Here is a 23,219-nt window from a genome sequence, read left to right as displayed (position 1 = left end):
TCACATCCACTCCAGGGGATCTCCCAGCCCCCTCCTCAAAAATCCCAGTAATGCAGTAGAAATTAAAGTTACCTTAAATAGTCTAATCTTATAACAACTTTGCTTCAATCAGCATCTAAATGTGACCACATGTGCCCAGACCACCCAGCAGCCTGGCTGGTGGTTTGGGGGGTGGTAGGGGCCTCGCTGGGGGAGAGGTCTGCAGGTCATGGGGTCCCTCCCTCTGCTTTCTCCTGACCTGCCCACACGGAGCGACCCTTCCCCTTCCTCACCTTTCCCAGGCAGCCAGGGGGCATGGCAGGCCAGGGTGGAGTCTCACCCTCCCTCCTACTCAGCTGGCTGAGGGCTGGGGAGGCTCCACGGCAAGGAGATGCCAGGCCGTGCCAGGGGCGGGTGGCCTGTGGAGTCACACAAAGCTCCATACTCAGAGAGCTTGGTTTAATACTCTGCTGGGTCAACTTGAAATTTGTAATAACTTATTTCATAGTAATTTTTGAACAAAGGGGCTCTGCATTTTCATTTTGCCCGGAGCCCCATAAATTATGTAGCTGGCCCCAGTGGAGGCCTGCATTGCCCACGCACCCCTCCCTCTCTGGGCCCTCCGCACTCCATTCTCACACTCAATAAAAACTAAGTGGGGATCTACTTTGTGCTGAAAACTAGTGCTAGATACTTGGGGATTCGGTGATGAACAACACAGACAAGGCCCTGATTTCACCCAATTGCCACCTGCACACACTCAGACACTCATATATTCACAGTTTTACAAGACAGCTCCCCTAATAATAGTCATAGTAACGACCAATTAAGGAATACTCAGCCCATGCCAGGAAGTATACATACTTCATCTTGTTTCATCCTCACAACAGGCAGCCAGGTAGACATGATGATCCCCATTTTCCAGATGGAAAAAGGGAGGTTTTGAGTTCAAATCCGTTGTCCAGGGTCACATACCCAATCAGCAGCACAGCAAGGACCTGCCCTGGTCTCTCATTTTCAACTTCTCCTCTCCTCCCCCACCACACACACATTGGATTGAAGCTGCGAGCATTTCCATGTCCCCGGCCCCCAGCACAGGGCTACATTTTTTATTAAAGGAAAGAATTCGGATACAGACATACTTCCCAAGAAACATAAGGAAAGAGACACACACTGAAACACAAAAATATATGTCTGTAACACATAGTGTGCTGGATGAGAGGTGTCCAGTTCTGGACTATTTGGATTCAAGTCCTGACTCTACTATGTATTAGGTGTGTTTCTGTTTTCTTATCTGCAAAATGAGAATAGTGACAGGGTTGTTGTGAATACTATGAGAAATGCAGGTGAAGTGCTCATACTAGCGTTGGCGCAGTCACTCTTCCATAAATGTTAGCTGTTGCCATGAATAGCATTTGGGCGCACTCACGCATGTTCTCAAGCCCATCACACCATCTTCCCAGCCCTCTCTCAGCTTAGCTCAGTCCTAGATACCCTCATGGCTGACAGTCCAGGCCCCAGAGCCAGGACGGCAGAGCAGCCGCTTCTCCCAGCATCCTCCATCCTCCAGGGCTTTGCCTGGGCCCACTCATGTGTGTGGAGGGGGAGCAGGAGGGCCTGGGCATGTGATGCTCCTCACCAGCTCTGGGTCTATCAGAGAAGGCTTCCTGGAGGAGGCCTCCACCCAAGCCAGGCTGAGGCAGGAGGGTGTTGCCCTGTGCCTTGGCTCCCTCCACTGTTCCTCACAACACCCACCCCCCAACCTCTGAGGCAGCGCCCTCTCTCCACCCCCCTCCCCACAGTAGAAACTTTCCTCTCCTCCTGCCAGAAGCGTAAATTGCCCCCAGGAATGCACTGCATCCCACAGCTCCCCTGGCAGTGGCCGGCTGCAGTCCTGGGGTCAGGCCTGGCCCTACATCAAAGGCTAGGGATCCATAACAGCGAGGCTCCTCGCCTGCTGCCACCCTCCCCCGCCTCCCACCGGCCCTCTGGCTTCCAGGGAACAGCACATGGTAGCACTTAAGCTCTGGGAGAACAGGGAGGATGCTTTTCCTGCACCCCCCCCCCCAACCGTCCACAATGAACTACTTGTTAGGAGACTATTTTAATTTTACTTAATGCAGTTTCTGCTCCTGGGCCGCTGTGGCACCTCCTTCTCAGACCTGGATGCCCAGTACAAATGTAAGGAGGCCAACGCACCGGGGAAAGGCACAACCCGAGTATGGAAATATCCCTGGTGGGAGCCAGGCTGGTGCTCTGGTGTCCACTCAGGAGGTAGGGGGTTAGTTAGGGGAGGGCTCAGAGCTAGCTTGTGCAACTCAGCAGTCAGCCTGAGAGTCTGGGGTGTGTATGGGGGCCACAGACTTCTTTCCAATGCCCTGGGCGTAGTAGGCAAGCCCTCAGCCTGGCAACCCTCTGAGCTTTGCATTCAGGTCCAGCGGGCATGACTGAAGGAAGGGGGCGCTTCCTGGCTCAGACCAGCTTCTGAGATTTGCTCCATCAGGTGCATCTTCTAGCAAATTCTGAAAACCAGGGGTCCAATGGTCACTTTCTGGAACAGTAAGTGGTGATCTGGAGACCCCTGGTGGCCAAAGGCTACAGAACAAGGCCTTTCCTTAGAGGTCTGCCCAGCCATTGTCAAGCCCAGCAGGACCCCTCCAGCCCCAGAACTCTGCTGTGACCAGGCTCTTTGGGAACCCTCCATAGTCAATCTTCCCATGTAGCCAGGCACACCCGCCCCATCTTGCATGCCAGGACATCAAGGGGAATGGGAATCGCCCAGCCTGCGGTCAGGGGAGGGTCCCAGCCTCACGTCACAGCAAAGCACAGGGATATGGAATCTACGCTAGTTAGCTCAGGGGTGGGGGACCAGCAGTGTGTTTGGCTCATCTGGGAAAGATGACGAGGTGATGTTCCGAATAGCTCTTTCCTTGCCCTCACACAACTGCACGTCACACTGTGGGGCTGGAGCTGGGAAAGGCACTAAAGGGCTGTTTCCACAGCTTGCAGACCCGGTAAGGTTGCCCAAGATTAACTCTGGGAAAGGAAATATCCAAAACCTCATGCCATACAAACGGCTGCTGGAAAGTAAATTGTGGTACTGGGAGGGGAGGAAGGGGGAGGAAGGGCGAGGGCCCCCCTGGAGAGGGGAAAGGGTGGTGCAGCTCACTTTTCTTGGCAGGGTCTGGACACCACACAACGCTTTCCATGTCTGGGTCCCAGCCTTCATTTCCTTCACTTCTCCTTCATTCACTCAAAACCTAGTGCAATTGGACCCAGCCTTATACTGCGTTCTAAGAATACAGTTGGCCAAAATGAGGTGCCTGCTCTGGGCCCCAAATTGTACCTGGAGGGGGAAATACAAACTTAGAGAAGCGTGGGATCCCAGAGAGAACATGAGCCCCCCTATACTTGGAGACACAAAAGTGACCTTTCCTACTCCTGGCCCAGTGGCTCAGTCAGTTGGAGCATCACCCCATCCACCAAAAGGTTGTGGGTTCAATTCCTGGTCAAGGCACATACCTAGGTTGTGGGTTTGATCCCCAGTCGGGGTGTATACAGGAGACAGCCAATTGATGTTTTCCTCTCTCTCCCTTCCTCTCTCTAAAATCAATGGAAACATACCCTTAGGCGAAGATTAAAAAAAAAAGTGAGCCCAGTGTGGGTCAGTGATTGAGCACTGACCTATGAACTAGGATGTCACGGCACATGCTTGGGTTGTGGGCTCCATCCCCAGTAAGGGGCATGCGGAAGGCGGCCAATCAATGATTCTAATTAATGTTTCTCTCTCCCTCTCCCTTCCTCTTAAAAGCAATTTTTTATTTTTTTTAATATATTTTATTGATTTTTTACAGAGAGGAAGGGAGAGGGATAGAGAGTTAGAAAGATCGATCAGCTGCTTCCTGCACACCTCCCACTGTGGATATGCCCACAACCAAGATACCTGCCCTTGACCAAAATTGAACCTGGGACCCTTCAGTCCCCAGGCCGACGCTCTATCCACTGAGCCAAACCGGTTAGGGCGAAAGCAATTTTTTAAATCTATAAAATAGCCCTAGCCGGTTTTGCTCAGTGGATAGAGCATTGGCCTACGGACTGAAGGGTCCCAGGTTCGATTCTGGTCAAGGGCACATGCCCAGGTTGTGGGCTCGATCACCAGTAGGGGGCATGCAGGAGGCAGCCGATCAATGATTCTCTCTCATCATTGATGTTTCTATCTCTCTCTTTCCCTCGCCCTTCCTCTCTGAAATCAATAAAAAATATAAAAAATGTTTAAAGTGAGATGGAAGAGACAGGTCATGCGCAAACTGCCTCTCTTCCTGGTGTTCCAGACCCTGGTCCTAACCTACAACCAAGAGCTCTTCAAGCACAATGCATCGATACCACGCCTCATCTCAGGCCTGTCTACTAACCTTGGGAAGGCCCAGGGGCCCCGTGCCCCAGACCCCAACAACCTGAGTATCTGAAACTTAAGGCCCTAGGTATCGCCAAGAAAGGTGCTACCAAACAAGGCCTGACAACTCTGATCCCCCAAGCCCTTTGAAAGCTATCCTAGGCTCTGTAAGGCTGAGGAAGCCACAGGCCTGCTCTCCTCCTCCCACGCTGCTATCATTAAGAACGTGGGTTTTTGGGGGTTGGCTGGGGCTTTGAACCCTATCATCTCCACTTACTAGCTGTCCGACCTTGAGCAACTTGTGGCCTCCCCTCTACAAATGGAATTACTGTGAACTAGATAATACATCAAGGGTTCAGTGCAGTCTGACACACGGGAAGCACACAATAAGTGGTACCCAACACAGGGATTACGTGGTCTTTTTAAGCCAAAACCCCGAATTGGTGGCCAAGAGCCCAGGGTATGTCTGGGAGAACGGTCTGCTTCTATACTTTGCTGCAGAGTAAACCCAAACATGACTCTGAAAGGGCCTGGTTTGCTCCCAGGTTTCCCAGGCTCTCTGGTCTCTCAGGACCAGGTAAAACCAAGGCAGGGCCCAGGATCTCAGCGGGTCTCTTCGCCCACTGTAACACAATTCCCAGGGCTGAGCAGAAAGAAAACAGGCAGGGTTGGGACTTCACTCAAGAATGTGTCTTTATTGCAGAATTTGTAAGAAAAAGGATGAACCCTCTGTAAAAAGAGGAGATGTTGCCTCCAAACAGCAGGGAGGAATGAGACCTGGGTGGCTTCCCAGAAGTCAGTGTTTCCAGCACAACGGGCTCCCCTCTCCTAGTGGCACTAGACGTGTCACACCATCGCTAGCAGCTCCCTCCCACCCTCCCCGCCTCTCCTCCCCGCCCCACAACCCTGGGTCCCCCACAGCCAGGTTCCAATGGCTTTCTGAAGGCCCAGGGATAGATGTGCCAGGCTTGCCTCTTAATGGGTGAAAGTGGGTTTTGCTTCAGGAATGTAAAATGGTTGAGCTCTTTCTAGTCCAACTAAGGATGACTACATCCACCCCTTTGAAGGGAAAGGGAGCAAAGGATTTCCCTCCCGAATGTACACACTTGTGGGGTAAATGGACTATATCACAGTCTAGCAGGAGAATGGAAACGAGGATAGAAGAAAATAAAACATCCGTGTTCAACAGTCACTGAGTTCTAGAGGGCAGAGGGAGCACTGAGGCTTTCTGATTCCAGCCAGTGCTCCTGCTGGCAGCCCTAAGTCCTGGGGATGGTCATTCCTCTCCAACTGGGAGATTGTCCTCAATCCGCCTGATGAACCTCATCCGGATTTCTGTCACGCCGTCTCCTTTCAGGGTGTCCTGGACAAACTTGGCCTCCACAGCCATCTGGACCTGGGGACAGTGGGGAAATGAAGGGTGACTGGCCAGCCACAGCCTCTGGGGAGCCTCTGGGGATGGGGCTATAACTGGCTCCTCCACAGCAGCCAAAACAGGGGGCTGGTTTCCACAGGACAAGACTGTCAATTCCAACGTTCTCCTGTAGAAGGCAGTGGCCCCGGCCCATAAGGAGACTTAGCAAAGAATACACCGAGTGAGACTGTCACCAAATAAGCCAACTGGGAACGGATGCTCTGGGCTCTGGGTGCCGACAGCCCCGTCTCAGTCTAGCAGGGAGGATCGTCACCATGTAGAGACGTCCAGCGTGCACCCTACACTCAGCAGCATCACCATCCCAGGCAGAGAAGTGCCAGGTGAGCCAAAGGCCTTTCTTCTCTCCCTCTTTCTCTTATTCATTCAAGCATTTTATTAAAAATATATTTTACTGATTTTTTACAGAGAGGAAGGGAGAGGGATAGAGAGTTAGAAACATCGATGAGAAACATCGATCAGCTGCCTCCTGCACACTCCCCACTGGGGATGTGCCTGCAACCAAGGTACATGCCCTTGACCGGAATCGAACCTGGGACCCTTGAGTCTGCAGGCTGACGCTCTATCCACTGAGCCAAACCGGTTAGGGCTCATTCAAGCATTTATCAGGCCCCTACCACATTCAGGTGTCCCAGAAGGTAAAGAGCTGTACTCACCATCTCCAAAGCTCCCCGCAACACCCCACACAAGAGATTGGAATAAATAAGGGATGAGTGGTTATCAGGAAGTTCTACAAAGTCCACCAAGGGGTTATTTTCCAAAATGAGGGAGAATTCGTCACCAGCTGGGCTCCAATTGGTGATGCTTGGAGTGATGCCCAAGTACATCTTGAATGCCACCTGTCAGGGAACACACAAGAGCATCATGGGAAGAGCAGCAGGGCTGCACATAGGAAGGTGATGGGCTGGCGAAGGGGAACTAAGTGACTCAGGAACAAAGCTGTGGCTCTGGAAGACATTGAAGCTTTAGGCATTCAGGGCAAAAAAGGCATCTGTGCACAATTCCATACTCCCCTCTTTCAAGGTATCATATAATCAGGCAACAACTTGCTGTCCACCTGCACTGTGTAGCAGAAGGAAGCACTGGCCTTCTGATTAGGATGCCTGGCCTGAACCAGCATCTGAGTGCACAGAGGCCCCAACCCACCGCCCTGTCCTCTGTGTCTGAGCCCTTCTTTTTGAATGGGAATACAGGTCACTGGGGCAGAATTACTCTGAAGAGCGCCTTCCCTCTATCTACCCTCCTAATTCCAAACCCTCACGAACCTCTCCACTGTCGACCCTCTCTTGGGTTTGGGCAAGATAACCGACAATACAATGCTATAGGTGTTTTTTCGTTTATTATTAATCCTAGAGGCCTGGGTCCGGCCAGCATTGGGGCTGGGCTGGCAGGGGGGAGGAGCTGTGGGAGATCAGCTGGCCCCACCCCCAATGCGGGGGCAATCGGGGATGGGGCCAGCTGGGGGGAAGGGCCAAGGGAGGTTGGAAGGGGCCGATCTGGCCGGTTGGCCATCATAGTGACCAGCTGTTCTGTCATTCAGGTCACCTGGCTTTTATATATATAGATATTATGTAATACTAATATTATTAATAGCAAACATTTACTATACGCACTACATTAAGTGCATTCATTTTTCCATTTACTCCTTACAACAACCCTGTGAGGGAGCTCTTATTTTCTTCATTTTAAAGATGAGGTAACTGGTAATTAAAGAGGTTAAAGTAAGTTACCTAAGAACTAATGAATATTGGAGCCAAAATATGAAGCCAGGTGTGTCTACATTCTTTTTTAAAAATATATATTTGTATTGATTTCAGAGAGGGAGGGAAAGGGAGAGAGAGATAGAAACATCTATGATGAGAATCACTGATCGGCTGCCTCCTACATGCCCCCTGGGCATCCGCCCTGACTGGGAATCGAACCTTGACCTCCTGGCTCATAGGGTGATGTTCAACCCTTGAGCCACACCAGCCAGGCCAGGTGTGTCTGTATTTTTTTTTTAATTGATTTTTTACAGAGAGGAGGGAGAGGGATAGAGAGTTAGAAACATCAATGAGAGAGAAACATCATCAATCAGCTGCCTCCTGCACACTCCCTGCCAGGGATGTGCCCGCAACCCAGGCACATGCCCTTGACCGGAATCGAACCTGGGACCCTTCAGTCTGCAGGCTGACACTCTATCCACTGAGCCAAACCGGCCAGGGCGGTGTGTCTGTATTTTTAACTGCCATGCTACTCTGCTACATCTTCACAGTTGAGACCTGGCTCTGATTTCAGTGGGGCTTTAATACACAGGGATCATCCCAACTACTCTTCCCTTTTCATAATCTGTGCCATTCCCAAGCCACCAGGAGGGTTTCTTTGGCCCAAACAGCTGCCTAGCTAATCTTTTGGAATGCTAAGGGTCTCTCTAAGGGCGACAAAGAGTGGTCAGCTGTGCCTCCCAAAGACAATCCTTCCACCCAGGATAATGACCTTGGCGATGACATCTGCCGTTTCCCGAAAGTCGTGGCACTTCCCCACATTTGACCGTGCCAAGAAATCTTCAATCAGTCGAACTCCAATGTTATAGCCCCTGGGAAGGAAACAAGAGAACAGACTATATTAGAGGATCTGAGTGCTTTATATCTGTAAAAAGGCTTATATCTGTATATAAGATGGTAAAAGGAAAATGGAGGTAATTCCAAAACATCCCAATAAATGAGCTCAGTGGAAACCAAAATGTTGGTTATAAGAGTGACGACCCTGTTCTGAAGGCCAAAGGACCATGTAGGTTCATGTTCTACGGAGCCCCATTCTTGCTGCTCCCACAGAGGAGCTCACTCACATTTTGTCCAGCTGCTTATTCACATCTTCGTCATTTTCATAGTCCTTGCATAGTTGGGTGACCAGAGCCCCATAGGTCAGGGTGAAGAGCTCAGAGCTCTAAAAGAGATTCAAAACGCAGTCAGGACACACACAAGAGAAAGTTTGGTGAGAGTCTGGACGGGCCTCAATGCAACTGTCAGGATTCAAAGGAAGGTCATTGTGTCTGGTGGGAGGGAACGTCCTCCCCTGAGGAGGGGCCAAGGAATCTGGCTCCCCAGGGTCAACGTGGCAGCCAGACCCACTACAAAACAGGCTGTAAGAGGCACTTTCCAACACACCGAGGTCAGCTTCTGCAAATCCAGAACCCACTACAGCCTCCAGCCCTAAGCTCCAGTCCCCGGAATCCGGTGTGCGAGCAGGAGTCATTCCCTAGCTCCTGTGAAAGGCAAACCCAAGCAGACATTTACAAATTACCCTCCGTGGGTTGGCAAATGTGACCGAGGGACTCCCACTCCCAAGGCCCCACCCAGGAACAGCAGAGGACCCAAGGGGCCCTCCCCACGGGGAAGCAGGAAGTCTAAGATGAAGTCCATCGCATGACGACAGCCCTCTTCCAAGGCGTGGGAAAATAATGTTCCTTGTGACACACAGCTAGAATGTTCCCAGGAAAGGGGATAATTCTGAAAGGAACACACTCTGCTGTGTATCTGCACTGGTTTCTATTATAATCACAGTTAAAAACCACAGAAACTCTTTCTCAGATAAAGAATCCTGTCACCTTCCTACCAAGAAACAGAGATGTGGAAGGTAAAAAGAAGTGCAACAGGGGAGGGGCCAATGGGGGGAGAGAGCGGGACATCTGTACCACTTTCAACAATAAAGATAAATTTAAAAATAAATAAATAAATAAATAAATAAAGTGCAAAACCAAAGACTAATAAGACAGAATGAAAGCAGCAAGTTGGGGGAAAGGCATTATCAGAATTAAACAAAGTGAGATGCATGTTAACAGTATATTTGAACAAAGGATTCACACAGATACGAGGCTAAAAAAATAAGACTGAAGGGAGGCTTGTCAAACTGGGAGCGGAGCATCGTTTTGTCTTTAAGTATTCTGGGGAATAAAGTCCAACTCAAGTTAAGACCCAGGCTCTCAGGACCCAGTGCTCCTCACCTCGTCCCCATGGCAAGAATAATATATGAACGCCTTTTGCTTACATACTGTATTCTATTTTTCATCACCTCATTTTCCACTCCACAATAACTCCGTAAAGCAGAGAGGGCAGGAATTAATCTCATTTTAGAGATGAGAAAACTGAGACTCAGAATGGTTAAGGACAAACAGCTCATTATTGACAAAAGTAATTTTGGAGGACAAAAACCAAGAGCTTCTAAACCACTGTTCATTCTATACACTGTTCCCCAAAACTGCAATATTAATAACCCCCCTAAAACAAAACAAAACAAAACATTTAGCTGCACTAGGAAGTCAAAGAGCATCAGCTTCAGAACTAGGAAGTTCTTTGAACTCAACTAAAACAGCCAGATCAGGGTATCTCCAAGAGACCTTTTACCAACTATGGCAATTCAAGAGAAGCTATTGAGGAGGAGAATGATTTTTCTAGTCAGGTTAAGGTTTGGCACTAGAATGACTTGGGCATGAATGGATGGAGACAATCCAGCAGTAACCAGTCCATAGAATTGGCATCGCTGCATTAAGTCAAGAGAGCTTTCCTTCCATTATTAATGAGCCCTTGGACAGAAACGCCAAGAGCCTCAGCCCACCATGATGCCAAGTAACAAGCATATCATGATGTTATCAAGCTCCTTACAGATGCAACAGCCCCCAATTTGCTGATGAGAAAAATCAAGGTCCTAGACAGATCAGTGCATGGTCACAGTATCAATGTTCCTGGGATGTGGGAATGGGATCCCTGACCCAGGCTCTCTGCACCCTCTGATTTGCAGGTCTGTCTCCATCTCCCATTGTGAACCAAGCCTATTTGCAACATAAATATGTAACTTAAAGGTCTTCATACTTTACAAATAGGAATGGGGCTGTGGTATAGAAAAGAGTCATTCAGTGTTTACTATGTACCAGGCACTATGTAATTGGAGAGAGACAGATAATGAACCGAAAAAATAAAATATATGGTTTGCCAGATAGTGATAAGTACTGTGGAGGAAACCGAGCAAAAAAGGAGATTGGTGGGTATTTATATTCCTGCCAATTTTATTTTATTTATTTTTTTGTTCATGTCAATTTTAAATAGGGTAGACAGAAAAGGCCTCATTAAAATGACATAAAAGAACAGGAGGAAGTAAGGATAAGCCATAAAGATAATATCCTGGTGAAAAGTCCTAGGAAAGTGTAAAGGCCCTCAGGTGAGAGTATGCTTGCCATGTCTGAGAAACAGGTAGGAGACTAGTGTGATGAGAGAGTGAACAGCCCTGGCTGGTGTGGCTCAGTTGGTTGGGCACTGGCTGTCCTGCGCACTTTAGGGTTGGCAGTTTGATTCCCAGTCAAGGCATATGCCCAGGTTGCAGACTCTAGTAGGGGGCATGCAGGAGGCAGCCAATCAATGTTGCACTACCATATCAATGTCTCTCTCTCCCCCTCACCCTTCCTCTCTGTGAAAATCGGCACTTTTTTTTTTTTTTTTAAGAAAGAAGTGAACAAGGAGAACTGCGGAGGAAGTCAGAGAAATATAGAGGCGTTTGCAGTCTGAAGACCTGGGTTTTCAGTCCTGTGACCCTTGTAACAAAAGATTCCACGGGACCTTAAAGGTCAGCTATTCAACCAGTTCAATTTCTTCACTGATCATAAGCACCACATTCTCCCTCCCAACAGAAATATGAATCTCTTCTGCAACACTTCTACTTTACAATTGCTTTATGTTCAATAATAATGGTCATTAACATTTATAAAACTCTACTTATCCCCATTTTACAGGTAACAGGTTAAGTAACTAAGACTCAGTTTTCTTCTTCTTTTTTTGTTTTATTAATCCTCACCCGAGGATATTTTTCCCATTAATTTTTAAATGGCAGCACTCAGAATTTCAGAGCGTGGAAGGGACGGAGGGAGAGGGGGGGAAGAGAAAGAGACATTGATCAGTCATGTCCTGCAGGCACCCCGACCAGGGCCAGGGATGAACCTGCAACCCAAGTACGTGCCCTTAACTGGGAATTGAACCCACGACCCTTTGGTGCACAAGACCACGCTCCAACCAACTGAGCAACACTGGCCAGGGCTGAAATGCAGTCTTCTTATAGTTGAACACTGTCTCATTAAAACTTATGTGACCCTAATCCATTCCTTAATATCTCTGAATTTCAGGTTTTCCCATCTGTACAATGACAACAATACTGTCTGCCCTTCAAGGTTACTGTGAGATTCCAATAAGAGGCTTGCATAGCGCCCGGGGCATAGTATGAACTCAAGTAGATATTAGATATTTTTAGATAGTAGATGTTTTTATTCTTAAACTGGTTCTCTGTGGTGTGGTGTCAGAGAGCACCTTGAATTTTAGGCTCAAAGAGGAAGATCTTGATCCACATAAAGAACTTTGTAGTGCCCTGACAGGTTTGGCTCAGTGGAGAGTGTCGGCCTGCGGACTGAAGGGTCCCGGGTTCGACTCCGGTCAAGGGCATGTACCTTGGTTGCAGGCACATCCCCAGTAGGAGTGTGCAGGAGGCAGTTGATCGATGTTTCTCTCTCATGGATGCTTCTAACTCTCTATCCCTCTCCCTTCCTCTTTGTAAAAAAAATCAATAAAATATATTTTTTTAAAAAAAGGACTTGGAGCAATCAATAAGGCAAGTAGAAAGAATACTGGATTGTAGGAGAAGACCTCCTTCTGGGTCTGAGCTTGCCACTTAGTAGATGTGAGACTTTATGTCAGTCACTTCAGGAAACCTCAATCTCCTCACACAGAAACAGTAACGGGAGAGTGTGTCATGCTAGTCACAGGGTTGTTAGGAGGATCTAATGAGATAATGGACTTAAAGGTGCTTTCTTTGCAGACCAACAAACCATAGGAGCGGTTTCACAGAGCCAGTGTGATCTCCAGGTACTTCAGGTACAACCTGAGCAGAGTAAGCTAAGCCAAGCCCTACACTCAGGAGAGCTCGTGCACTTGATATTTTCAGAAGGTTTTTACTTAGCACCCCCCAAAAAACACCAAATCTCCTTTAAGGGGGCTGATTTTTGGAGCTAATGCTAAAAGAGTCATACTTACTATTTCTGTCAAGAGAAGTAATCTAGCGTGACTACCCCAAGCAGCTGGAGAAGGAAGGTCAGTAACAGGACAGAGTCCACCTCTCTCTTCCTCTCCAGACTCCTGTCATGGAGGTTCTGAGTGCTGCTGTTAAGTAGTAATTCACCTGAGTAGCTGGGGTTGGGTTACTAGCAACACAACACAAAAGAAGGGCAGGCCTGATTGTCCACGAGATTCAAGAACCAAACACTATGCAGACACATGAAGGCTAATATCTTTTTTTTTTTTTAAATATATTTTATTGATTTTTTACAGAGAAGAAGGGAGAGGGATAGAAAGTCAGAAACATCGATGAGAGAGATCGATCAGCTGCCTCCTGCACACCCCCTAGTGGGGGATGTGCCCGCAACCAAGGTACATGCCCTTGACCGGAATCGAACCTGGGACCCTTGAGTTCGCAGGCCGACGCTCTATCCACTGAGCCAAACCGGTTCGGCAAGGCTAATATCTTTACTAATAAAAATGCTAGCTGACATTTACTGAGTGTCAACTATTTTCTTCTTTTTAAAAAAAATACTTATTATTATTTTTTTTTTTTTTAGAGAGAGAGAGAAAAGGAGGGAGCGGAAGACAGAGAAACATAGATGTGAGAGTGAAACATGGGTCGGCTGCCTCCTGCATTCCCCCCACCAGGGATCAAGCCTGCAACCTGGGCCTGTGCCCTGACTCGGAATTGAACCATCCTAGGACAGGATGCAATATCTACCTCAATTAATACTCAGAACATCCTTATGATATAGATACTATTATTCCTTTTTAAAATTTATTTTAAAGCTAGTGAAACTGATATTTAGGACAATGAATAAACTTGCCCAAGGTCACACAACAAGTAAGCAGGGAAGTCAGGACTCAATCCCAGACAGTACTATTCTCCTATGTTGGTATTTTTCTGACTCTCTCATAGATTATGTGCCTCTTGAATTAAGGACTAGGACTGCATCTCTGCATTTCCCCCAACACCTAGCACAGAGCTTTCCATAAAGTTGGGACTCAAGACGAAACCGGTTTGGCTCAGTGGATAGAGCGTCGGCTTGCGGACTGAAAGGTCCCAGGTTCGATCCCGGTCAAGGGCGTGTGCCTGGGTTGCGGGCATATCCCCAGTGGGAGATGTGCAGGAGGCAGCTGATCGATGTTTCTCTCTCATCGATGTTTCTAACTCTCTATCTCTCTCCCTTCCTCTCTGTAAAAAATCAATAAAATATATTAAAAAAAAAAAAAAGTTGGGACTCAAGAAAAGTTTGCTGGACAAATGGCTGTTTCTGTTTGCACAAACTAAAAGCAGAGCTCTAGTTACTTGGGCAAATTAAACCATGAAGTCTTGAAAGGTTTAAGTGGGAACACAGCAATTAGAAGACTGGTGATTGCAGCAGATTGGGCTGACAGGGAAGACCTCTGCTGGAGGTGGGGCCGCCCCAAGCAGAGAGGAAAGGAGCATGTGAAAACCAGGTGGCTACAAAGAGGATCATGTGACAAGCCCCAAGCAGGTACCAGTAGGAACTGAATGAGAGGACACACCAAACCCTCCTGCCTTTCATTCAATAAATACAGACGGCCTAGTGCCAGGCATCCTTCAGTTGCCTAGAATGGAGCAGTGAACAAAAATTCCTACTCTCGTGGAGGTTATATATTCATGGGGGAGACTGAAAATATACAACTAAATATATAATTTATAATGAAATATTTAACACAAAGTAGACAGTGCTATAAAGAAAAACAGTAGAGTAACAGAACAGAGAACTAATCGTGTGATCAGGGAACACCTCCCTGAGGAGGTGACATTTGAGTAATTGTGCATGAAGCAAGTTCCAAGCAGCAACAGCCGTTGCAAAAGCTTTGAGGCAGGAGTGTGCTGTAGCCCCTCCATAATTCCCTCACTTCAGAAAAGCTGAACGAATACTGGGGTTGGAAGTGAAGACTGCAGGTTCCTACTGAACTCATATTAAAGATTTCAATATTGATTTCAGGTTCAAAAAAAAAAAAAAAAAAGTACAGCCCTAGCTGGTTTGGCTCAGTGGATAGAGCGTGGGCCTGTGGACTGAAGGATCCCAGGTTTGACTCCAGTGTGCAGGAATCGAAGGGGGTGTGCAGGAGGCAACCAACCAATGATTCTCTCTCATCACTGATGTTTCTCTCTCTCTTCCTCCCCCTCCTCTCTCTGAAATCAATAAAAATATATATTTTTTAAAAGTACAAAATAAATGCAAGTTATGAAAACTAAGCAGGAAGACCTTTCATATCTGCTCATACATTGAGGAGGAAACATTTACCATGCCGCCTGTAATTTACACTGAAATCTAATTTAATCCTAGGTGAGCATTATTGTCTCCATTTTTTAAAAAATATATTTTATTGCCGAAACCGGTTTGGCTCAGTGGATAGAGCGTCGGCCTGCGGACTGGGAGGTCCCAGGTTCGATTCCGGTCAAGGGCATGTACCTGGGTTGCGGGCATATCCCCAGTGGGAGATGTGCAGGAGGCAGCTGATCGATGATTCTCTCTCATCGATGTTTCTAGCTCTCTATCTCTCTCCCTTCCTCTCTGTAAAAAATCAATAAAATATATTTTTAAAAAAATAAGTAAAATAAAATAAAATATATTCTATTGAGTTTTTACAGAGAGGAAGGGAGAGGGATAGAGTTAGAAACATTGATGAGAGAGAAACATCGACCAGCTGCCTCCTGCACACTCCCTGCCAGGGATGTGCTCGCAACCCAGGCACATGCCCTTGACCGGAATCGAACCTGGGACTTTTCAGTCCGCAGGCCGACGCTCTATCCACTGAGCCAAACTGGTCAGGGCTATTGTCTCCATTTTATACATAAGGAAACTGAGGATCAATTGAGAAAGACAGAATGCCAACCAATGCTCACACTTTTCTCCCTGCATGATAATTTCCTAGCAAAATATTCTCTTTTCGCCCTAACCGGTTTGGCTCAGTGGATAGAGCGTCGGCCTGCGGACTGAAAAGTCCCAGGTTCGATTCAGGTCAAGGGCATGTACCTTGGTTGTGGGCACCAGGCAGCTGATCAATGTCTCTCTCTCATGATGTTTCTAACTCTCTATCCCTCTCCCTTCCTCTTCGTAAAAAAATCAATAAAATATATTAAAAAATATATTCTCTTTTCCTTCTTGGTTTAAACTATAGTGGGGCCTTGACTTACGAGTGTCCCGACTAAGGAGTTTTTTTAGATACCAGCTGTCTCTCAGCCGATTTTTTGCATTGAGTTGATAGAGTAATTTGAGTTAACGAGCTCCTTAACGAGCTCGGTCTCCTAACGAATTAAACTCGTAAGTCAAGGCCCTACTGTAATTGAGATTTCCTCCAAAACAGGAATTCTTAACCTGTAATCCATGGAGTCTCTTCAAACGTAACTAAATGTCTGTGTATATGTTTTTCTATTTAATATTTCTGGGGAGAAGCTCCATGACAGTATCATCAGCTTCTCCAAAGGGGTCCGACTGAGAAAAAGAGTTAAGTCCTCCTCGGGAGCAATAGGGTCGGTCTCCGGCAGCACATGCAAAGGGGCAGGGAAGTTTAATCACACCCTCTAGAGCTGAAGATAACAAAAGGCCCCTGACCTGCCCAGCAGGCAACCTGGAATACACAGTTTTTGGGCTGGAAAACAAAGGCAGCCTGCAGAACGGAGGAAGTAACAATATGCCAAAGAAAAGAAACACCTGTCAAGAAGTCCCCTTACTTTGGAGAAAAGTGTCATCTACCTTCCTTTCCAGGCCCAGGCCCCATCCTGGGCAACCTTATGGGGCTCTCTGGTGTCCCGCTGTTCCCAGGACAAGAAGAGAACCTGCCCCTCCCGGAGGGACACCACCGAGCGCCTGCTTGGCCCACCTGACTCCGCCGAACACAGAGCTCCTTTCCGACAAAAGCAGCCTCTGCGCATCTCACAGCGCCCAGGCAAGTGCGAGAGAGCACGGCCCCGTGGTCGGAAGCAGAGAGACAGGGATTCAAATTCTGATTCTTCCTAGCTGTAAACGTGGGCGAGTTAGGTAACCTCTCTGAGCTGCAAGATGGCAATAACTGCTTCCATCTGCGGGGATTACTTCGCGGATAAGTGAGATGATACACGGCAAGTGGCTGGCCCAGGGCCTAACACACAGGGTTATAGGTGCCCACGACTGTTCTTACCGTCGCTGCTGTTGGCCTAGCGCACAGTTGCTCTGCTGCTCGCAGGCGGGGGGAGGGCTCTCTGAGCCACGCCAGCGGCCCTCCAACCCGCCCCGGGCCCGGGACGCCCCCGGAGGGACGCTCCCCTCTCCGCCCAGCAACCTGCGCCTCCTGCCTCCAGCGGAACCACCTCCTCCCGGAGCTCAAAGGAGGACACTTTCCCAACTGCACTCCACGCCGGACCCCTTCCCCAGAACGCCTCTATTCTGCCCCGCCCGCCGAAGTCACACGCTCCAAGTTACCATTTTCTTGCTCTCAGTGCCACGGTTCGCCTGCCTCGACATGGTGCCGGAAGCCCCAACCCACCTCGCCACAGGCCCACTCAGCGACCCCTTCTAACAAGGTTCAACCCAGCCGCGGCCCCTCAGCCTTCCGGACCGACCGGCACCGACTCACTGCGCCTGCGCGGCCTGCCGCGAGGCACCTCGGGACTCGTGGTCCGGCCGACGAGGGTAACTGACCCCTCCCGCCCAAAAACGTCGGACTACAACACCCAACAGCCCCGCTGGCAGCACCGCCCCTTTAGTTCAGCTGGACTACAACTCCCAGAGTACTCCGCGCGCGGTTCATTTGCAGAGCCTGTCTTCCCCTAGGCTGCATACAGGCCACTGGGTGGCGTCCGCACCTTACAGTAATTCTGTATCAACCACATACTTCCCCCCCCTCCTCCCCACACCCCAGCCCCCACTCAGAAATGCTCCGCAAATTCCTCTCTCGCCGGGTTTGGTCTCGCGTACGGAAAGTCCCTTTTTTCAACTAGCTTCTTATGCTGTTGCTGCAATTCAGAGCTAGAAGATCCCAGGATGTCCCAAAAAACTAGCAATGGCTCACATGCAAATCTCTCTCCTTCACTACAAAAATATTTAATGACCACCTACTATGTGTCAAACATTCTGCTAGTGGCTTTCTCTTCAAACTGCCATCTGTCCCCAAACTCCAAACGCAGCCAGCATCTGCATCCTACCACCTGTACCCTGTGATGGACTATCCGGTGTATTCCATAAAGTTCAGGTCACATTCTTCTGGCTCCCTCCCTAGAACAACTGCCTGGCTTCCAGAAAAGGTCATCAGTGTTGATGGCAAGCCACTGTGGGTTATGATTCCAGTTTTGCCATTTTAGGCAAGTTACTGGATCTCTCTCAGTCATGAAGACTGGTGAGCGGCGTATACAGAGCACTGGGACACAAGGTGTGTATTCCCTTTCTTCTCGCCACTCTCAAAATAAATAAATGAATGAATGAATGAATGAATGAATAAATAAATAAATAAATAAATAAATAAATAAATAAATAAATAAATAAACAGCCCAAGGAACAGGTCCCAGAAACAACAGGGGAATGTGTTGGCCACACCTGCATCCATCACCAAGGGGAAGTCCTACTGTCCCTGACCAGAGCTCTTTGGTTTGAGCTCCAACAATTCCTCCCTGGCTGGTCAATTCTGAGGGGCAGGGCTGGAGTAGCTGAGCACCCTCTCCTCACGTCGGCCTCACTCTGCAGAAGCAGCATTCTAGCCCCCAACTTTCATCATCACAACCAGCCTGTCCAGACTTGAGCCACCCAGGCTGGGGAAGACTGGTGGGCTCAGCTGCTCAGGCTGAAAGCTAGTGCCCAGGACTCCCCTGTCTCCCCTCAGGGTGCAGGCCAGATTATTATGATACCCTGCTCCTTGTGGCACAGACATTCTGGGGCCTCCCGAGAGGCAGTGCCCCTCGACTCTCCCTCCAGTGTCAGTGCCTAGGGGAGAGGGCCAAGGGCTGAGGGTTTGGGGAGGAACATGGGGGCTGGGGGTAGGGAAAGCAGGGGTCAGCGATCCCCAGAGGCCAGCATGGCCAGAGAAGAGCATCCCAAATTCCCAGGAGAGAGGACAGCTGAGGTGAAAGCTGCAGTTGGCTGGCCTGCCTGTTGGTCTGGGCTCCTCCCTGCCGGCTGCCTTTGGCTGCCCACAGAAACCTGAGTCACAGTCACGGACAGCCACCCGCCCCACCCCACCCAGCCTGCTGTCAAGCAGGGAGGTTCTGGAGAGACTGGAGGTGGAGCCTCTCTCCTTGCCTATCTTTCAACCTCTGAGATTCTTCCTCTTGGCCTGTGAAACCTTTTATTTTATTTATTATGTGTGTGTGATTCCTCCTCTTGGCATCTTTTTTTTTTTGGGCGGGGGGGGGACTCTTCAAAAGTGTCATCAATCTTAAATTAAGGGTGGGGCAGGGTCCATCTCAGGCTGATCTATAGGGTCTCCTCCTGGCTTACATGAGAGTTTAGAGGCTCCTTATAAGCTCTGGCCGGGTAGCTCAGCTGGTTAGAGCATCATCCCCATACATTATGGTTGCAGTTCGACACCATCCCCACCATCCCACCCTCCCCACCACAGTCAGGGCACATACAAGAATCAACCAATGAATGCATAAATGAGTGGAACAGCAAACTGATTTTTTTCTTTCTCCCTCTTCCTCTTTCTCTCTCTAAAATTGATTTAAAAAATTAAAACTTAATAATTAAAGGCTCCTTACCCACTCCAAGGGCTCTCAGTGCCGCTTCCATCATTTTCCCTAATCCCAATTCCTCCCCACCACCCCTCAGGGCCAGGATTTAAGAACATTTTCCCGAATCCCAATTCCTCCCCACCCTCATCTCCTTCTCCCTGGAAAAGAACACAGCAAGGACAACTTCCCATCGCTAGCAAGGGCTTTAGACAAAGACCTCTTCCCAGGAACCCAAAGGGTTGAACCTATTTAGTCTTGGATCTGAGTTTCTGCCCCTCCCATCCCTCTCTGTTCTTCTGCATCCCAAGAGCTGGAGAGAGGGAGGCCTATTGCAGCTGATATCACCAACATCCTTGAGGACATTCTCCACCCCCAGCGCCAGGGAGTGGGCCCTCGAGGCTATGGCTCCCCAGGAAAGCAGTCTGGGTTAGACCCCCTCATGCAGTAGTACTTGGGGGTGGGGTAGGAGAATCTGGTGACTGTTCTTCCCTGCTGTCCTCACCCCAACATGAGGCCCCTCCCACTTCCTACTTTGTGGGTGTGAAGGCAGCCTCCAGGGCCTTGGTCCTGATTCATAGCTCAGTGTCAAATCTCCCAGTGATTTCCTTCCCCTCTCCATCAGGCTCATCCTGGACCCTGCCTCACCAAACCTAAGAGGTTGTATAAACTCCTGCCCTCCTGTAACAGGATCAGAAAGGGGACATATTCTGATCCCCATTCAAGGACCTGTCCCGGAGCCCAGGCTGTGGTGAAGCTAACAGCTCATTCCTACCTGTTTCTGTACAGGGGACGAGCCCTGGGTGGTAGGGCAGGCACTGGAGAGGCCACACAGTTCCCTGCCCTCATCTAAGAGTTCGAGCTTTAGCTCTGGATGTTGCAAGTGCCCCATCTCCAGGATGTTTAATATTTGGGGGGGAAACGGGGGCCCTCAGGTACTGTCAGTCAGCCCCAAACTCAGAGAGAGATACCCACTCTAAACCTCAGTGGCCAAGGCCTGGGATCTGCCAGGGATCCTGGTCAGTTAGGGGGAGAATGAAGAGAAGTCCACTCCATCTATGTTTTCTGACGACAGCAATCTCAGGACATGTACTTTCCAGACTCCATCCTCCCAGTACTCACTGTGGACCCCTCAGCATGTAGGAAGCTGCACCATTAAATCTTGTGAGGGGGTGCAGGAGCTCACGCAATCAATCTAGGGAAGGGTTCCTTCCCCTTGGCACCATTGATGTTTTGAGGCCTGATGATTCTTTGTTCTGGGGAAGTCCTATGCACTGTATGATGTTAAGTGGCATCCCTAGCATCTAAGCACGGGATTTCAGTAACACCCCCAGTTGTGACAACCAAAAGTGCATCTAAACATTGCCAAGAGTCCCCTAGGGGGATAAATTGCCTCTGGTTGAGACTCACTGATGGAGTCTAATACCATACCCTGTCTCTTTGCAGTGAGTTCTGCAAAGTCAATCTCAGATCATTAGACACAACAGAGGATTTCCAGCTCTATAGCACTGCTTACCCTTCTCCTGAAGAATCTCCATGATCTACATCATGTAGAATCTACATTGTAGATCAAGCATGTCAAACTCAAAGGCTAACACGGGCCGAATAAACAAGGTTTAAGTTTATGTGGGCCGCAAAAAAAACAAAAGCTTCAATTTTCATAGAAACATAGGTTTATTTCCATAGAGACATGCTGAATATAAAGGGCTGAAATAAATGAGTAATCGTTAACATAAATAAAATAATAGAACATTTTAATAAAAAATAATATTTTTTCTTGAACATTAACTTACCAGATACTGAATAACTGCTCAAATTAATAAGTGTAATGCAAGTAAACTTATTTTTCTTGATCTCTGAAAGCGAAATATTTCCTGTTGCACACACCAAACAAGTCAGTTCAAGACTAATAACATGGCAATCGGCTGCTAAAATATTCGCTGCTAGTATTAGTGGAAATGGTGCGCCTGCGAGTAAGGCGCATAAAGGAAATGAATGCAACACGATTATAGTAATCAGTCATTAGCGAACATTGTAGTACATTATTAATTATTATGTATTATGTATAACAGAATATCGTAAAAATTAAGTTATGAAACTTTTATTAAAAAGTTTCTTACGTACCGTTATATTGGCTGGGCCACAAAAATATTTGTTGTGCTCTGCGAGTTTGACATGCTTGATGTAGATTGTAATGTCAAGCTCATTCGTGCCTGTTTTGTTCAGGGGCCCTGCTTCTGTACATTCAAATCCAACCCTGGCCTATCTTTTCATTTTTAGCTACCATTTCCCCTTCACTATTCTTGAGCATAGCAATGAGGGTATCTCACTACCCCCACCTCCTAGTATATGTCTTTATCCTTGCAGTCAGCTCGAGATCAGAGGTGGGGGTGGGGAAAGATCCATCCAAGAGGGCTCTCCCCCTCTTGGATTCCATTCATGAATTCTCCTGAGTCTAGTTCACTGCTTGGCTCAGGGTGGGCCTGTTCACCTGTGGAAGATGCAGGTCTTGAGGCCTCTCTGACCTCTGGAAGGACAGTCCTCATCCCCGCTGTACACGTGGTCCCCTCACCCTCACCCTGCAGACGGAGTAACTGACAACAAAGATGGGGAATCTGCTCCTCATCATAATTTGCTTTCACCTTTGAAGCCCCATCATCATCATCGTCGTCGTCGTCATCTGTGTTACAGTCTTTAACCTTATAACCACCCCATGATACCTCACGATACCATTATTTTCCTGACTTTATAGGTGAGCACACTGGGTTTCAGAAACGTTAAGACACTAGCTTAAGGTTACCAGCTTCCTCCGCAGGCCTTCTATCATCTCCTAATGATTTGGGGCTGGAGGGGGAACTATTCCTTCTCCATCCCCTCCCCAGAGGGTTCAGGTCCCCAACTACCACCCTTAGGTTACCCGGGACCCAGAACCCTTTGTTCTCCACCCTCCCCCTGGAAATGGCTGCTCTCTGGAGATGCTCAAAGGAAGGAGACACTGGCGAGAAAGAGGAACAGGAGGACAACAACTCACGGGGCCTAATCTCTGGACAATAGAGAACTGGAGAACTGACCTTCCAGAGGTCAGGACAAAGGGCAGGGCTGGGGTGGGCAGGCCCCGTTGCACCTCCTCCTTCCTCTGTCAATCTCTGCAGCAGCGCCTCATCGATCCACCTTCCCAGCAAGCTCCCCGTCTGCCCAGGCTGCAGCCCGACTTGGCTGGAGGCCCCACCTCAGCTGGCACTAACAGGAATTGGGGGACCCACTTTGGAGGACTAGGAAGCAGGGTTCCTTGGTGGAGGGCAGTCAGAAGGGGTCCAGTCCTTCCTTCAACAGGCCACAGGGGGAAAAATCCGAGGAGATTCAGGGGTCTGATGGGGGTGGGGAGGTTCTGGTCCAGGACCACCCAGTTTGGAGCTGGGAGGGACCCAGCGGATTAGAGACCTGGGTAAGCAGCGCTGCAGCCTGTAATTACCCGAGAGGAGCCGGGAGGACACCGGCCAACCGTAGGATGCTGGAGGAAGGGCGGCGGCACTCCCGGCCTCCCCCATCCCAGCCAGAACGCGGGGAGAGAAAGCCTAGCTCTTTTAGGGGTCGCCCTGTGCCCCCACTTCAGGTCTTCCGACGTCCCCCGGGTGGATTTTAGTCGAGGTGGGTTTGGGAGAGAAT

General features: G+C 48.8%; 1 protein-coding gene across 2 annotated transcripts; it reads right to left on the bottom strand.

The window, feature by feature from the left end:
- Positions 1 to 5,040: 5,040 nt before the first annotated feature.
- Positions 5,041 to 17,518, bottom strand: TRAPPC3 (trafficking protein particle complex subunit 3). Of its 2 annotated transcripts, none has more exons than XM_059690191.1 (5): positions 17,381 to 17,518; positions 8,632 to 8,729; positions 8,280 to 8,379; positions 6,461 to 6,643; positions 5,041 to 5,768 (listed from the first exon to the last, which is right to left on the bottom strand). In XM_059690191.1, coding segments are annotated over exons 2-5 (405 nt in total). In that variant the 5' UTR covers positions 8,634 to 8,729; positions 17,381 to 17,518; the 3' UTR covers positions 5,041 to 5,648. The 2 variants fall into 2 exon arrangements, with proteins under 2 accessions (XP_059546174.1, XP_059546172.1); XM_059690189.1 differs by having other exon boundaries at positions 17,317 to 17,477.
- Between the last annotated feature and the right edge of the window lie 5,701 nt (positions 17,519 to 23,219).

This window comes from Myotis daubentonii, chromosome 3 (genome assembly GCF_963259705.1).
Source record: "Myotis daubentonii chromosome 3, mMyoDau2.1, whole genome shotgun sequence".
Classification (NCBI taxonomy): domain Eukaryota; kingdom Metazoa; phylum Chordata; class Mammalia; order Chiroptera; family Vespertilionidae; genus Myotis; species Myotis daubentonii.
The sequence above is the reverse complement of the archived record's forward strand: the minus strand, read 5'-3'. Positions and strand labels throughout refer to the sequence as shown.

Excerpts from the sequence above, each read along its gene's own strand:
- TRAPPC3 (XM_059690189.1), bottom strand. The coding sequence starts at position 17,358 with ATGTCGAGGCAGGCGAACCGTGGCACTGAGAGCAAGAAAATG. Across the intron at positions 6,644-8,279 it reads CGGCAGATGTCATCGCCAAG|GTGGCATTCAAGATGTACTT; the intron begins GTCATTATCCTG and ends GTTCCCTGACAG. Across the intron at positions 5,769-6,460 it reads TGCGGGGAGCTTTGGAGATG|GTCCAGATGGCTGTGGAGGC; the intron begins GTGAGTACAGCT and ends CACTGTCCCCAG.